Source organism: Onychostoma macrolepis, chromosome 05, assembly GCF_012432095.1.
Source record: "Onychostoma macrolepis isolate SWU-2019 chromosome 05, ASM1243209v1, whole genome shotgun sequence".
Taxonomy (NCBI): Eukaryota; Metazoa; Chordata; class Actinopteri; order Cypriniformes; family Cyprinidae; genus Onychostoma; species Onychostoma macrolepis.
Window position 1 is genome coordinate 13,523,013 of NC_081159.1, and position 16,479 is coordinate 13,539,491.

At 38.7% G+C, this 16,479-nt stretch overlaps 1 protein-coding gene across 2 annotated transcripts in view; it reads left to right on the top strand.

Moving 5' to 3' along the window:
• pdzd2 (PDZ domain containing 2) overlaps window positions 1–10,599 on the top strand; it is a 78,337-nt gene extending 67,738 nt beyond the window's left edge. The window contains exons 19-26 of one of the 2 annotated variants that reach the window (XM_058776578.1): window positions 542–686; window positions 2,779–4,734; window positions 6,423–7,215; window positions 7,561–7,678; window positions 8,046–8,147; window positions 8,580–8,853; window positions 8,958–9,092; window positions 9,233–10,599. In XM_058776578.1, the coding sequence (XP_058632561.1) occupies window positions 542–686; window positions 2,779–4,734; window positions 6,423–7,215; window positions 7,561–7,678; window positions 8,046–8,147; window positions 8,580–8,853; window positions 8,958–9,092; window positions 9,233–9,399 (3,690 nt within the window). In that variant the 3' untranslated portion in view covers window positions 9,400–10,599. Of the gene's footprint in view, window positions 1–541; window positions 687–2,778; window positions 5,515–5,859; window positions 6,078–6,422; window positions 7,216–7,560; window positions 7,679–8,045; window positions 8,148–8,579; window positions 8,854–8,957; window positions 9,093–9,232 lie in introns of those variants that run through there. The other variant, XR_009271394.1, reaches the window with a different exon arrangement.
• Window positions 10,600–16,479: the final 5,880 nt, after the last annotated feature.

A 16,479-nucleotide genomic window follows, 5' to 3' on the forward strand; every position in this document is an offset into this window, starting at 1 on the left:
TACATGCATTTCATAAAAATGAATGAAAAATCTTACCACATTTGGCATGCCTATAATTAACATATTGTTTGTTTATTAGTACTTATAAAGCACATATTCTGCATGACCATATTCTACATCCCTAATCCTACTCAATTCCTAAATTTTACAACCACCTTACTAACTATTAATAAGCAACAAATTAGGAGTTTATTGAGGCAAAAGTCATAGTTAATGGTTTGTTAATAGCAAGAATTGGACCTTAAAATAAAGTGTGACCCCACATTTTGTTTGTTTAGTATTGATGTTTTATTGACATTTATGCCATCCCTATGTATTTATTTTCTATTTATTTATATCTTTCTTTCCCTAAAAGACTGAAAGAATTGTTAATGGAACTGTTAAGGTACCAGAATTGTTAAATTCTTCACGATTCCCTCACTGTTGATTATATAACACTTTGTGTCGGACAGCTGGTTGTGCTTGGAGGCATGGATGAGATATCTCCAGAATAAATCTGATGAATGCATTTCACCCATTTTTTTCATGTCTATTCCTTCAGGAAGCCTCAGGGAAGATGAGCGTTGGTGATGAGATTGTGACAATTGGTGACACCCCTGTGTGTACATCCACCTATCAGGAGATCTGTGACCTCATGCACAACCTGCCAATCACATTGACCTTAGAGATTAAGAAGCCAGTCTCAGGTGAGTTCCAGCCGGCATGCTGTATCTATTGCTTTCTGGAGTTAACCAATGAGAAGTTGATATTAGCTTTGCTGATGGGTTTTTCCCATGTATGTCTGCTCATTTAAATGTTCCAAAAGAAGGATGTTCACCCCAAAATGAAAACTCTGATCATTTACCCACACTTATATTGTCCCAAACCCGTATGATTTTCTTTCTTTGGTGGAACACACAAGGAGACATTTTGCAGACTCACTCAGTTTCAAGCTTAAACTTCAAGCTTCACTCAGACAACTCAAGCTTAAAAAAAGAGAAATTCACCATAACATTATCATAAAACTAGTTGTTTCTCTCACAAAAGAAATAACTTCTAATAGTACTCATTTCATATGGACTGATTTTGTGGTGCTCTTGCATCCTTGTTGTCTCTGTTCATTTTTCTGTGGAAGAAATAAAGTCATATTGGGTTTGGAACAACATAAAGGATTTCATTTTTGGATTAACCTAATTTTATAACCTCACAAGATATTTTCCCTAATCTAATTAAACATCATTTCTACACTACACTGGTAAATGTCCTGATACTGGTCCCAATTTACATGGACAATCTAATAATCAACATATGAATCTGCTATGATCAAGAATAGTAGTCAATGCTGTGTTATGTATAGTGTCATATTGCTCTAGAAGGCTTGTTAAAGTATTATCCACATTCCCTCCTCCATTCCCGCAGACTGTGGTGCTCCAGCAGATTTAAAGCTGTTTCTTAAATATATAAACAATATATCAAAATATAACAGGATAAATAGGTCTTTTATAATTTATCCTTCACAAGAGATTGTAAGCACAGGTAGTATTGCCACTGCAATAAAGAGATCAGTCTGTCTTTTCCCATGCTGCCTTAAAGAGATAGGAGTACTACAGGCTTCCCCTTTCTGGCAGTACCCTTCACCAGCTCAAAGGGAACTGCAAGCTCCTGGCTATTTGTCAATGGTGACTATTGATTACTTTACTTCCGTAGCCACCGTAGATGTGTAGAATAACAGCGCTAATGCTTCGTAGAGGCCGTTAGTCAATTAGAATCTAGATTTGGTGTTATTGCTCTGACTGCCACATCAAATTTTTAAATGAAAGATGTAGCACATTCATAAAATGTTGGTCAAAACATTTGTTACTTGTAGATCTTTTGAATCTCATTATGCAGAGCAATAGCCTCAAGAAACAACTGTTATATAATGTATTAATATGTGTCTGTCTGTCTATACCTGCCGTCATCTGATGTTTATACTGTATGTGATCGATCTTGTTCTTCATATACATTAGAGCATATGCTCATATGCATTAATGTAAATATGAGTATTTATCAGCCGTGTGCATGATGTTTAGAATAACATGCACTCCATCATGTTGAATGTACCACCAGGTCTACCATTTTCAGTTATGCCCTTTTTAAAATACCCTTTGAATGCATTCAGTATTTCAGGAAATGTTGCATATTTTACATTTGTCTGTTTAATCGTGAATAGAAAATTTAGAGGTGTCGGCTTCAGATAAAACTGAGCGAAGTCTTAGAAAATATGCCTCCAGGATGCCAGTAGTACATCATCAGAAACAATACAAAAATCCTTTCTCTTTGTGTCCCACCAATCCCTGGGTATGCTCGGAGTGAGACTCACCTTTTTTCTCAGAAAAGTTATTTCATAGTAGTCCAAAGTTTCCTACGGAGTTTGGCTCTGTGGTGCTGACTTTGGACAACATTAATGAATAACAGAATCAGTGAAATATCAGACTATGAAATGAACTGCAATGGTACTGATCTGGGTTTCTTTTAGTATAATTTGCTACGCATATTTGTAGGAGAATGGAAAAGATTAGTTTTCCAATGGAATGTTGATTTATAATACAGGCAATTTGTAGCTTTTCTCGCAGGCTTCAGTGGTGCACTTGTATAGTAGGATTTATCTTGATGTAACGTCGTCATATCCAGCGATTCTGTTTGACATGTTTTAACTGCCTATTATTGATTTGAAGTGCAAACTGATGTGACGAATCGTGTTGATTAACTGAATATGATATAATGTGTCACCATAGTGTATTTTGTCCATATTTGCAGCTGTAGATCGACTTTCTAGCCTGATTATGTCTTCTGGCTGTGAGACACCTAGACCTCCAGAAGAAAGGAATCATATGGACAAAACTATTGTTGCAGCCCAAGAAAGCCTTTCATCAGAAACCAATGCGAAACAGGCATTAGCAATCCACAGCAACAGCATTCCCGTCACTAATATTGATGATGTCATAACTGAACTGAACTCAGCAGAAAGTAAAGAAAAAGACAGAAGTGTCTTGGATTCCACAGATGCAAGTGCAAAAACAGAAGAGTGCAGTCAAGTAGACGACAGAGGGACTGCAGCGCAATCGCAACATAACCTTCTGGATTTCTCTGCTATAGATGTGGGGAACAGCGCTTGCCATTTTCCTGTAGGAAAGACGTTTTTAAATAGTTACTCAAGGAACTTTTGTAATCTGGGAGAGGACATTGTCCCTCTAGAGAAAGGACATGGAGAGAAACCAAGTATGTACAGTCTGGTGGAAGATAGTGACTCTGAGAGTGACTCTGCAGACACTGCTGTCAAAGTAGAGTCGTCGCAAGGTCACTGTGAGGGTCCTCGGGACACCGACTCAGATGAGGAAGAGGTTGAGCTCTGTTACAGCACTGTCAGTCAGCCTGCATTCAGCCAATCAGAGGGCAGCTCTCTGCCAGATAGAAAAAGCCTGGCCAATTGCCAGACTGTTGACAGTCTTGCTGGTGGAGGCATACTTGCTAGTATGGATCTCCACAACCCTCTGTCACTCACAATGCAAGACAAGGATTCGCAAGAGAATCATTCTGTCTCCAAGTTACCAGATCCACTTTGCCCTCAAGTTTCAGGTGATGATCTCCTAAATGGGGAGAGTGGACACACACCCACACAACATGAGGCAACGTGTGCATCTCAGAGAAACTGCAACACTGATGAAAAATGTGAAACCATTTCAAAATCTGTTCAAGTCTGCCAGACACCAACAGGTGTCCCTTCCCCCGCTGTTTCTCAGGACATTAGTCACGTCACCCCAAGAAGTCAAGAGAGGACAACTAAGTTGCTCTCAGATGCATCTCTGTCAGTAGAGAAACTCAATACTGGGCAAGCGCCACTGGGGTCAACTGTGTCACAGCCCAAGGCATTAAATGGCAAAACTAGTGGGCAGGCCTCCTCTACAATTGCTCCAAAAGACAAGGAGAGAGAGAAAGTTAATCCTATACTTGACTTGAAATCATCACTTTCCCAAACCCAGAGTAAATCCACCTCTTATAGTGCCAAATCTTTGGGAACTAAATCCCCTAATGACACCCCTATCTCACCCCTGCTGAGAAGTAGACTCAAAGTTGATGATAAAAAGTCAAATACCTCTTCTAAACTTAAGGGTCTTAGTATTAAGAGTAAATCCAAAGACCAAGAACAGTCCGTCTCTAGAACGCCAAGGGTGGAAAGTATAGGACAGAAAAAAGCTCTCAGCTCCCCAAGTCAGTCTCCTAAACTTCTCTCCAAAAGAACCACACCAACTGGTAGCCCTAAATCCACCAGAACATCTGAGAAGATCAGGGTTACTTCTTGTAAAACTGACCAACTAACTGTGTCCAGTGTCTTAAAGACAAATTCCATCAACACCACCAAAGAAGAACTCAAGCCTTCCAAGAAGGAACAAGTCTCGGACCTAAAAGAGCAAGTCTCAAAATCAGAGGTCACTGTCGTCAACACTCAAAGAACTTTCATTGAGGTACGACTTTCATCCTCTTCATCATCTACACCTGTGCTGACACGCAAGGAAGTTGGGAATGCGAGTCATTTAAGCTCGGCCCCGATGTCGATTGATCAAGTCGAGTGGGAGGAATCGAATTCAGACTCCTCTCTTGGAAGACACGCTGTCCCATTAGAATCAACCAATTCTTCATCTATTTGTTCGCACCATAACGGTACTAATAAAACAAATGAAACTTCTTGCAATGGCCAGGAACAAAATCTAAATAATAAAGATGCTGCTTCTAGTCACAAAACAAGCATATCCAAACTGTACCTGAGGGGACTAGACCGCAGGAGCTGCTCTACAGACATTAGTGGGCCACTTGACCCAAACCCCTTCTCAGTTCGTCAAAGAATCCAGTCCTTTGAGAATCTAGCCAGCTTTGATCGATCTGTCATAAAGTGTATAGACATACCGTTTATGCTAATAACTCAAAGCCACCTCTGAACCGGAGGTTATCTGGGTATGCTGGATCTGTTAGCAGTCAGTCCAGTGACAGCCGTTCTTTGCGGAGGAGTTTCAGCTCTTGTGTAGACAACTTGAGCTCAACCCCATCTCCACCGTATCCACAGAATTCATCTTCCACTTCAGTTGTCACCATCTCTGAATCAACTCCTCAAAACAAAACCACAGAAGCTGTTATGAAGGAGAAGGTGAGAAATGAGGCCTCTGTGAACCAGCCTGCTGTACACACACCACCAGTACTGCGCTCCCGCAATGCCCGCACACATGGAGGCCTGTCGCGCTCCAAACTGAGAGAGATAAAGGCACTGAGCATGCCTGAACTGGACAAGCTGTGCACTGAGGATTTCACCAGTGACCCTGGAAATGTGATCTTTAAGACGGAGCTGGAAATCTACCCTTGCAGGTCCATAGACCCAGCATCACACAACCTGCAGTGCACCGTGGTGACCAGGGTGAGCAGTGTTGATGCTGGGGTTCTTGGTTCAACCAATGGGGACCAACACGAAGGCCAGATCACAGGGCTCTCATGCTGGTCTATAAGGTGAGGGAAGACCAGTTTATAATGTGCAATGAAAAAAGATTAAAACAGTTTACTAGTCCTACAACAGCAGACTAGTTGATTATTGAGTTTGCCTTTTTTATTTTAGCAATTAAATTTTTTAAGTTTTATTATTTGTTTTTTATATTTTAGTGGCGCTTTAGGGTCGCATATCAGCACATATTATATTTTTATTTCAGTGTTGTGTTGTGTGACACTGCACAAATGTTACTGATGAAACCTACATCCAGTACATTTAGCAACCATTAGTTGTAAATATTTTAACATTGCTGACTAGGGAAAAAAAACAGTGTTACAACTGATATTGGTGTTATTTTTCTCCAACAGTTTGAAAGATCTTGAATCTTCTCCTTTGGACCAAAATAAAGTGCAAGATGTTCTGTGTTCCCTCACAACCAAATTGGATGTGACAAGTCTCATACAGGAAACAAGCACTCTTTCAGAGGTAATTTATCATGTCTCTGGCTTCACGGTATTTTTCGTGTTCCAAAAATGGTATTCAAAATAATTTGTTTAGTCTATTTAGAAAGCTAATATTTTAAGTATAAAGACGATCTGGCATTTTTTGATGTTTCTTTTTAAAGAATGGGGAAGATATGCCTTTAGATAGCAGTTAAAGAAATGCTTTTGTTTTGGCTTATTAATATTTATAAAGCTCACAATTTTTGAACTGTCACTTTTCTTGTTATTTTCACGCAAGGAAGTTGGGAATGCGAGTCATTTAAGCTCGGCCCCGATGTCGATTGATCAAGTCGAGTGGGAGGAATCGAATTCAGACTCCTCTCTTGGAAGACACGCTGTCCCATTAGAATCAACCAATTCTTCATCTATTTGTTCGCACCATAACGGTACTAATAAAACAAATGAAACTTCTTGCAATGGCCAGGAACAAAATCTAAATAATAAAGATGCTGCTTCTAGTCACAAAACAAGCATATCCAAACTGTACCTGAGGGGACTAGACCGCAGGAGCTGCTCTACAGACATTAGTGGGCCACTTGACCCAAACCCCTTCTCAGTTCGTCAAAGAATCCAGTCCTTTGAGAATCTAGCCAGCTTTGATCGATCTGTCATAAAGTGTATAGACATACCGTTTTATGCTAATAACTCAAAGCCACCTCTGAACCGGAGGTTATCTGGGTATGCTGGATCTGTTAGCAGTCAGTCCAGTGACAGCCGTTCTTTGCGGAGGAGTTTCAGCTCTTGTGTAGACAACTTGAGCTCAACCCCATCTCCACCGTATCCACAGAATTCATCTTCCACTTCAGTTGTCACCATCTCTGAATCAACTCCTCAAAACAAAACCACAGAAGCTGTTATGAAGGAGAAGGTGAGAAATGAGGCCTCTGTGAACCAGCCTGCTGTACACACACCACCAGTACTGCGCTCCCGCAATGCCCGCACACATGGAGGCCTGTCGCGCTCCAAACTGAGAGAGATAAAGGCACTGAGCATGCCTGAACTGGACAAGCTGTGCACTGAGGATTTCACCAGTGACCCTGGAAATGTGATCTTTAAGACGGAGCTGGAAATCTACCCTTGCAGGTCCATAGACCCAGCATCACACAACCTGCAGTGCACCGTGGTGACCAGGGTGAGCAGTGTTGATGCTGGGGTTCTTGGTTCAACCAATGGGGACCAACACGAAGGCCAGATCACAGGGCTCTCATGCTGGTCTATAAGGTGAGGGAAGACCAGTTTATAATGTGCAATGAAAAAAGATTAAAACAGTTTACTAGTCCTACAACAGCAGACTAGTTGATTATTGAGTTTGCCTTTTTTATTTTAGTAATTACATTTTTTAAGTTTTATTATTTGTTTTTTATATTTTAGTGGCGCTTTAGGGTCGCATATCAGCACATATTATATTTTTATTTCAGTGTTGTGTTGTGTGACACTGCACAAATGTTACTGATGAAACCTACATCCAGTACATTTAGCAACCATTAGTTGTAAATATTTTAACATTGCTGACTAGGGAAAAAAAACAGTGTTACAACTGATATTGGTGTTATTTTTCTCCAACAGTTTGAAAGATCTTGAATCTTCTCCTTTGGACCAAAATAAAGTGCAAGATGTTCTGTGTTCCCTCACAACCAAATTGGATGTGACAAGTCTCATACAGGAAACAAGCACTCTTTCAGAGGTAATTTATCATGTCTCTGGCTTCACAGTATTTTTCGTATTCCAAAAATGGTATTCAAAATAATTTGTTTAGTCTATTTAGAAAGCTAATATTTTAAGTATAAAGACGATCTGGCATTTTTTGATGTTTCTTTTTAAAGAATGGGGAAGATATGCCTTTAGATAGCAGTTAAAGAAATGCTTTTGTTTTGGCTTATTAATATTTATAAAGCTCACAATTTTTGAACTGTCACTTTTCTTGTTATTTTTATCAGGCTGTTTTCCTAACAGAACAGTCATTGCTTTTATGGACCCTATTTATAGCGGTATATATTTTTCTTTTGATTTCAAAAAATGTTAACCAGTCTTGCACACATCTTTTTATTTAGGTTAAAGATGACATTTACTTTGTGATCTTAACCAAAGAGCAAGGATCTGGACTGGGTTTCAGCATCGCCGGAGGAGTAGATCTGGAGCAGAAATCTATTACTGTAAGCGCTTTTGTTCAAGCAAAACTGAAACCTTTTGATTAAAAAATAAATTAATAAATAAATGAAAAATCAGTAGCTGTTTTCAGTAGCATTTATAATTACACATTATCTCCCCCTTGTGGTTTTCAAAGGAACTAGTATTAAATTTGAAGAGTTCATTTGCAAAAACATAACTCCGTTTTTAACCATTTTCAAGAATCATGTTTTTTCATTGTGCATTCCAATTAATCTCAATCAAACTGCAGTTGGGTCATTTTGATGAAGTAAAAATAACAAAAAAAGGAAAAGAAAAGCTAACTAACAAAATAAAAACATGATTTTTGAACATTTTTGAAAATTTGTTGTTGCAAATAAACTCTTCACATAGAGTCAAATAGTACTAAATTAAGTTACCTTCTAAAACTAAGTTTAAGCTATATTTCTTTGTCATAGGTCCATCGGGTGTTCACTCGAGGGGTGGCAGGCGTGGAAGGTACCATTCACAGAGGAGACAGAGTTTTGTCAATAAACGGCACCGGCTTGAGTGGTATCACACACGCAGAGGCGCTGTCCTGCCTTCATCAGACCAGACTGCCAAAGCAGGCATTAGTGATCATCCAGAAGGGCAAGAACACTGAGCCAACATCGCCTAGACAAGAACTTCCCCTTCAGACTGGAACTGGTCCAACTCCAGGCCATAGAGACAGCATCAGAGAACATAAAACAAGTGAGTATCTGGAGTCCTAAAGATTAACCCGCTATCAGTCTTTAACTTATTAGCTTGGATTTTTACCTTTTTCTGTTCCTAATTGGCTTCTTGGTGTGTTGTAGGTGTGGAAGTGGGGCCAGACGGGGCTTTAAGTGTGGAGTTACTGAAGACTACAGCCGGTTTAGGGTTCAGTCTAGACGGAGGCAAAGCATCTGCCCATGGAGATCGACCTCTTTACATCAAACGCGTTTTCCGTGGTGAGTGCTCTACTCGAACATTTAAAGATGTCCACTAGGGGAGACTAGTGTGTAACCCGTGTATCAAGAGAAAGCTTAGCTCACCTCCGAGCACAATAAGAATGTAAAGTTTTGTGATTGTGTTCTTTGTCACCACTCAGGAGGAGCCGCTGAACAGTCCCGGGTCATTGATGTCGGAGATGAACTTCTAGCCATCAATGGCAGGTCTTTGCAGGGTCTTATGCACTACGATGCCTGGAACATCATTAAAACGGTCTCTGAGGGTCCCGTCCAGTTAGTCATCAGAAAACCCAGGACTTCAGTATGACGTCTGATCTACCTGCACGTGTTGCACGTTTGTGAGATGCAAAACTGTGGTGGACTCTCATTGTACATAGACTTTGCATTCTTTTTATATTTTTGTTACAGGATCTCTATGATGAAGAATTTGTTGCACATTGATTTTTATACAAACCGATGCTTCTGCGGAAGTGTGGTAGACTCACATATGCGGGCTCGAGGTATTTTTAGTATGTCTTTGAACTTTGTATCTCACAGACTTTTTGAAGACATTTAAGCTTAATTGTAAGAATTCTAAATAATATGGTTATAACTGCTTCCCTTGTATAATATAATTTAATTACAATATTGTGAAAATTGGTTTATACGTATAGCTATGATTATATGGTGACGATACAGACCACTAAAGAGCGTGTTCACTCTGCTTAATCTAATGGATTACAGTAGATCAACATAGATATCAAACTCTATGTGAATCATAAAATGAGTTTCTGTTTTGAACTGGTTTATGACTTTAAAATGGATTTGTGGAATTGATTTTTTTCCCCCTGTTATCACAGTAATTTACCGGTATTTTTATTGTTCCTTTTGATGATTGCAATTTTTGGGGGGTTTTGGTATTAACTTATTTTATTTTAAAGGTAAAGTGTGTAATTTCAGTGCCACTAAATTTCCCAAACACTCCTATCTCCCCCATCTGTCAGGCTCTTGTACAGAAAAACAGGAAGCTGCACCCCAGACTCACATTATTGGTTAAAGCACAAGATGACGACAAAAAAAAAAAAAAAAATATTGCTGTGAGACAGCCACAGTGTTTACACTTGATTCACTTTTAAATACTTGAATTCAATCTGGTTATTAACATTTAAAATACAATCATAGATTGAAAAAGTCACCTTAGCACACTTTAATTTGAATCATGACATTTCAGGTCTTTTGGTTATGTTTGATCATATTCTTTCAGCTGTGAATATTGTCATGTTTACCATCTGAGACTTTCAGTAGAGTTATCTACCTGATAAAAATATATCAGTGATGTTGTTATATTTTACTTGAACTGTCTTTGTGTAAATATTGAGGCTTCCACTGATTTTATTGTAATTTAATTTTGCTGAGTATTAAGCACAAATGTATTAACTATAGCGTATATGAAAAAAGCAATCATGAATATTTCTATTGTCTATCTGACTTTTTGTTCTGCCCTTGTGAATAAAGACATCAGATATTTTTTAAATGTGCTATTCATTTTACTCATGCACCACTAATTTTTGGGGGTGAATCATCCATTTAATATGCAAGTCCTTGCGAATCTTTGTTGGCTTTTAGTTGTTCTTAGCTACCTTGGTAACTGTGTTGTTGTTATTGTTTGTTGTTAATTTCTTATATCCATATTAATGAATACGACATGCTCTTAATGAGAGGGACAATGGACTGAAGTGGTGTTTGGTGCTGAACACACTTTCATGGACATCAATGGCTCAAGCAGTCGATGCAAATGCTCATTTAGAGTAAATACATAAAAGTTGGAGGATGTTTTTGTAAAGGTTTGATACACTGGAAATATCACAAATAATTGTTTCGCATCATTGGCCATTATTTTTTTCATACCTGGCTCTGACTTTAATATAGCATTTGTGTCATGCAATTCCTTATAATATTCAACATACAGTGAGGAAAATAAGTATTTGAACACCCTGCTATTTTGCAAGTTCTCCCACTTAGAAATCATGGAGGGTCTGAAATTGTCATCGTAGGTGCATGTCCACTGTGAGAGACATAATCTAAAAAAAATCCAGAAATCACAATGTATGATTTTTAACTATTTATTTGTATGATACAGCTGCAAATAAGTATTTGAACACCTGTCTATCAGCTAGAATTCTGACCCTCAAAGACCTGTTAGTCTGCCTTTAAAATGTCCACCTCCACTCCATTTATTATCCTAAATTAGATGCACCTGTTTGAGGTCGTTAGCTGCATAAAGACACCTGTCCACCCCATACAATCAGTAAGAATCCAACTACTAACATGGCCAAGACCAAAGAGCTGTCCAAAGACACTAGAGACAAAATTGTACACCTCCACAAGGCTGGAAAGGGCTACGGGAAATTGCCAAGCAGCTTGGTGAAAAAGGTCCACTGTTGGAGCAATCATTAGAAAATGGAAGAAGCTAAACATGACTGTCAATCTCCTCGGACTGGGGCTCCATGCAAGATCTCACCGTGGGGTCTCAATGATCCTAAGAAAGGTGAGAAATCAGCCCAGAACTACACGGGAGGAGCTGGTCAATGACCTGAAAAGAGCTGGGACCACCGCTTCCAAGGTTACTGTTGGTAATACACTAAGACGCCATGGTTTGAAATCATGCATGGCACGGAAGGTTCCCTGCTTAAACCAGGCCTGGCTTAAGTTTGCCAATGACCATTTGGATGATCCAGAGGAGTCATGGGAGAAAGTCATGTGGTCAGATGAGACCAAAATAGAACTTTTGGTCATAATTCCACTAAACGTGTTTGGAGGAAGAAGAATGATGAGTACCATCCCAAGAACACCATCCCTACTGTGAAGCATGGGGTGGTAGCATCATGCTTTGGGGTGTTTTTCTGCACATGGGACAGGGCGACTGCACTGTATTAAGGAGAGGATGACCGGGGCCATGTATTGCGAGATTTTGGGGAACAACCTCCTTCCCTCAGTTAGAGCATTGAAGATGGGTCGAGGCTGGGTCTTCCAACATGACAATGACCAAGCACACAGCCAGGATAACCAAGGAGTGGCTCTGTAAGAAGCATATCAAGGTTGTGGCGTGGCCTAGCCAGTCTCCAGACCTAAACCCAATAGAGAATCTTTGGAGGAGCTCAAACTCCGTGTTTCTCAGCGACAGGCCAGAAACCTGACTGATCTAGAGAAGATCTGTGTGGAGGAGTGGGCCAAAATCCCTCCTGCAGTGTGTGCAAACCTGGTGAAAACTACAGGAAACGTTTGACCTCTGTAATTGCAAACAAAGGCTACTGTACCAAATATTAACATTGATTTTCTCAGGTGTTCAAATACTTATTTGCAGCTGTATCATACAAATAAATAGTTAAAAATCATACATTGTGATTTCTGGATTTTTTTTTAGATTATGTCTCTCACAGTGGACATGCACCTACGATGACAATTTCAGACCCTCCATGATTTCTAAGTGGGAGAACTTGCAAAATAGCAGGGTGTTCAAATACTTATTTTCCTCACTGTATATTTAATCATTATAAAATGATTACATTTACACTACTGTTCAAATATTTGAGGAATTTAAGCTTTTTCAACTTTCTTAAAAGAAGACTCTAATGCTCAGCAAGGTTCCATTTTTTTAAAATCAAAAAATACAGTAAAAACAGTAATACTGTGAAATGTTATTACAATTTAAAATATTTGTTTTCTAGTTTAATATATTTTAAAATAGAATTTATTTCTGTGATTGCAAATCTGAATTTTCAGAAGCCATTACTCCAGTCTTCAGTGTCACACGATCCTTCAGAAATCATTGTAATATGCAAATTTGGTGCTCAAGAAACATTTATTATTATTATTATCAGTTGAAAACAGTAATATTTCTGTGGAAACTGATACTTCTTTCAGGATTTTATGATGAAGTTCAGAAGAGCTCAGAAGAACAGCATTTATTCGAGTAGATAGATAAGAGACTTTCTCCAGATTGTTGCTGCAATTTTGGATACAGTTAACATCCTCTTATAATGGATGATAAAGAGAATGTAATGGACATGTCATTTTTGTGGAGAGCAGTTCATCCTTTTCATCAGCCTAAGGAAGCATTTACACAGACAAAACAAAACACTGGTTATATTGATGCCACTAAATCAGACTGGTTGGAACATTTACCACATTATCATTTTTCAGTTTCACTTTTTTTCTACATATTAATGCAAGAGCAGCACACAGGGGCTTTGTGAAGGGGGAATTGTTTGCATCTCTTTCCAGTCCAGATGGTGGCCACAGTCTCCTGGGAACCGCCGCCACCTCACTCTACCTGCCAAGAGTTCAATAATCGCTGGCAGACATCAATCGCCTCATAATACGCCTCTGTTCTCTGTGAATGTCGTTCTGTGATTCAGCCATTGCAAAATGATCTAAACATGGAAACTGCAGCTGCTGTGATTGTCAGAGTTGTAGCTGGTTTCTCTTTGCCAGCAGACAGAATCTGCAGGGCTATCACAATACACAGGTTGATGTAACCATCGTAACAACAGTTTGTAAACAAAAACATATATATTACAAATACTGTATATGGATCCTCTATACTGCCAGGTGTCAATGACAGTATGAGCAAAACTGATACGAGAGCTCTACATTTATGAAACACAATAGGCCTAGCTAGTTACCTAGCCTACACTCTAAAAATGCTGGGTTAAATACAACCCAGTGCTGGGTAAATATTGGACAGAACACATGCTGAGTTGTTTTCAACCAACAGTTGGGTTAAATGTTTAACCCAACCGCTGGGTTCGTCCATATTTAACCCAGCATTTTTTAGAGTGTACAGATAACTGACAAAAACATTTTCATCAAATTCTGAGAGAAATGCCTAACCTGTATGTTCAGTTTGTTCTCTGGAACAATGATAATGATTGCACTTTTGTCATTTAACAATGTAAGGAGAAAAACTATTACAGATTTGCATAGCCTGAGGCTATACATGAGTTCAACTGTGAAGTAAAAATGAGCTGACACTTGTTAAAATGTCACAGTTTCAGTTCTCACCCATTTCCTGTTCTCCGTTTAATGGTCATGTGATCAAAAGTCACAAAAACAGTGTGAAATACCAGTCAGCAGAAGAAAGTGTAACATACCACACCTGGGCTTCAAACTCTAAAAATATACATTATTTTGTGTGTGTGTGGTTTTAGATTTATGCATTTGACTGCAGTGAAACCTCTGATAGATAACCTTGTTTTTGGATGTGACGTTTACACGTCAAACAAATGGTAACTGTGTGGGTGTGTTCAAACTCTTTAACCGGACAGCTAGAATGGAAAAAGTGTGTAGGCTTAACATTGAGGGGGTCCAAAAGGCTACAAGACAAAATGCTTCTATTTTAATACAATCTTTTTTGTATTATTATATCATAAATTCATTTATTAGGAACTAATGTTACAGTAAATGTTTATTTCTTTTTTATAGTGTCTAAGTCTTAAAGCATCAATATTATTCCACATATAAAAGTGTTTGAACACTGAATGTTGTCGATATGACATAAAAAAAGAAAGAAAGAAAAACTGTAGTTTGTTAACATTTTTGTTTTTGTTTTTAGCATGGTGTGATTTTACCACCACCAGTAAATTAATTCATATTAATAATCATTCAAAAAGTAACTTGTTTTTTTCCACTGCTAAGCTCAAAATACTCTAGAGGGAAACAGCACTTGAAATTTTCCATTTCACTCTCTCACGCTTTGAAGTAATCTAACATGTGAAGTTGACTTTATGCCTCCCCCTTGGGAGTCCTGTGCCCCCACTCAATCTCCTTTGTTCCTTTTTCAAAGAAAGACTTTTCAGTCATTCTGCAAATTAACTTTCTATAAAATCTCTTTTTTTTTCTTATCTGCTTTCTTTGGTCCTCAGAACCTCATATAGAGCTAGTTTTTATATTCAGATTATGAATTTTTGGTTACATGATGAAAGTCAAGGACTAGTTTTTAGACAAAAACAAACAAACAAACAAACAAACAAACAATGCAGTGCTGACAATTTTTGCACAATTTTTAATTACATTTCTGTCATTTGTGTACTCCAAATGGAATTACATGGTGAGAATTATAAGGTTTTGATATGTAAGCATGTAGGCCATGTATATGTTTCTAGGGCAGTGGTTTTCAGTTGGGTTTGCATTGTGACCAGTTAACATCAAACGATGGCCCAAATTGTTATAGTAAAATCGTTTAGTATAGAAGACCGTAAATCCAACAATGGGATAAACTATTACCTCAGAATGCATACAGAATGCTGGTTAGGTATGTTTTGAAGCATGGCAGCTGGTTTAAGCTGGTCTTTAGTTGGTCATAAGCTGGTTTAAGATGTTATAAACTGGTTATAAGCTGGTCTTGAGCTGGTTATGAGCTAAGGACCATCTTAAACCAGCTCAAACCATCTGCTATGCTGTTTTTTCAGCAGGGTATGCCCAAAAGTATGCAAAATATTAGCATACTCTAACTACATAGGCTAAATAGGAAAAATAACAACTTTGCAAAAACCTCTATTTTAGAAGCCTAAAGCATACACTGGACCAAACCACTATTAGTATTCACCATATTACCAAGAGACAGATGAATTAGTAGCACAGAATAACATGTCTGAAGCTGTCTGATTGTTCTTATTTCAACTTGGAAATGAACAGAAACATCAATATACCTTTCACTAAAACAAAGCAACGAAGACTCTCTCTAAAAGGTCACGCTGATTTATAGATGATCATGAACTTTAAATGTGAATCAAGACTTCTTGAGGTTGACATACAGATTTGTATTGCAGACAAAGTCTTAAACCTATCAAAATAATGAGACGAGTCATTCAGGAGTCTTTTACAATTTGGGCTTGCGTTTTGTATAGTATTGCTCCATCAGGAATCATCCAGATCTGTCATAGACACAGAACAGTGATTCCTGCAAGCTAAGCTAATGGATTACATCACTCACAGTCATGGATATTTGGAATGCTGGTCTCATTCCAGAGTAAGTCTGCAGAGAGGGAGGGAAGGGAAATGAGACCATCTCGCGAATGAACGATTTCCAACTTGGCTAACACATTGCACACACATGCCTACTGGTTAAGGACCGGCTCTTTGGTCCATCTAACTGTGACCTCATTGCACATCTGGGATCTAAACACTCATTCGACATATTGGTTTAGAAGAAAGGGAGCTAGAAAGTGACAATTTTCTACAGATCGCTTCATCCTTAGACTTTTAATTTTGTGAGGCATCAAGTCCCAGATTGCTAATGTTGTTCATGACAGAAATATTGCAGAAGTGAGCCACCCGAATAAAAGAGGTCCCCCCACCACCCACCCACCCACACACACACACACACACATACACACCTACACACCTT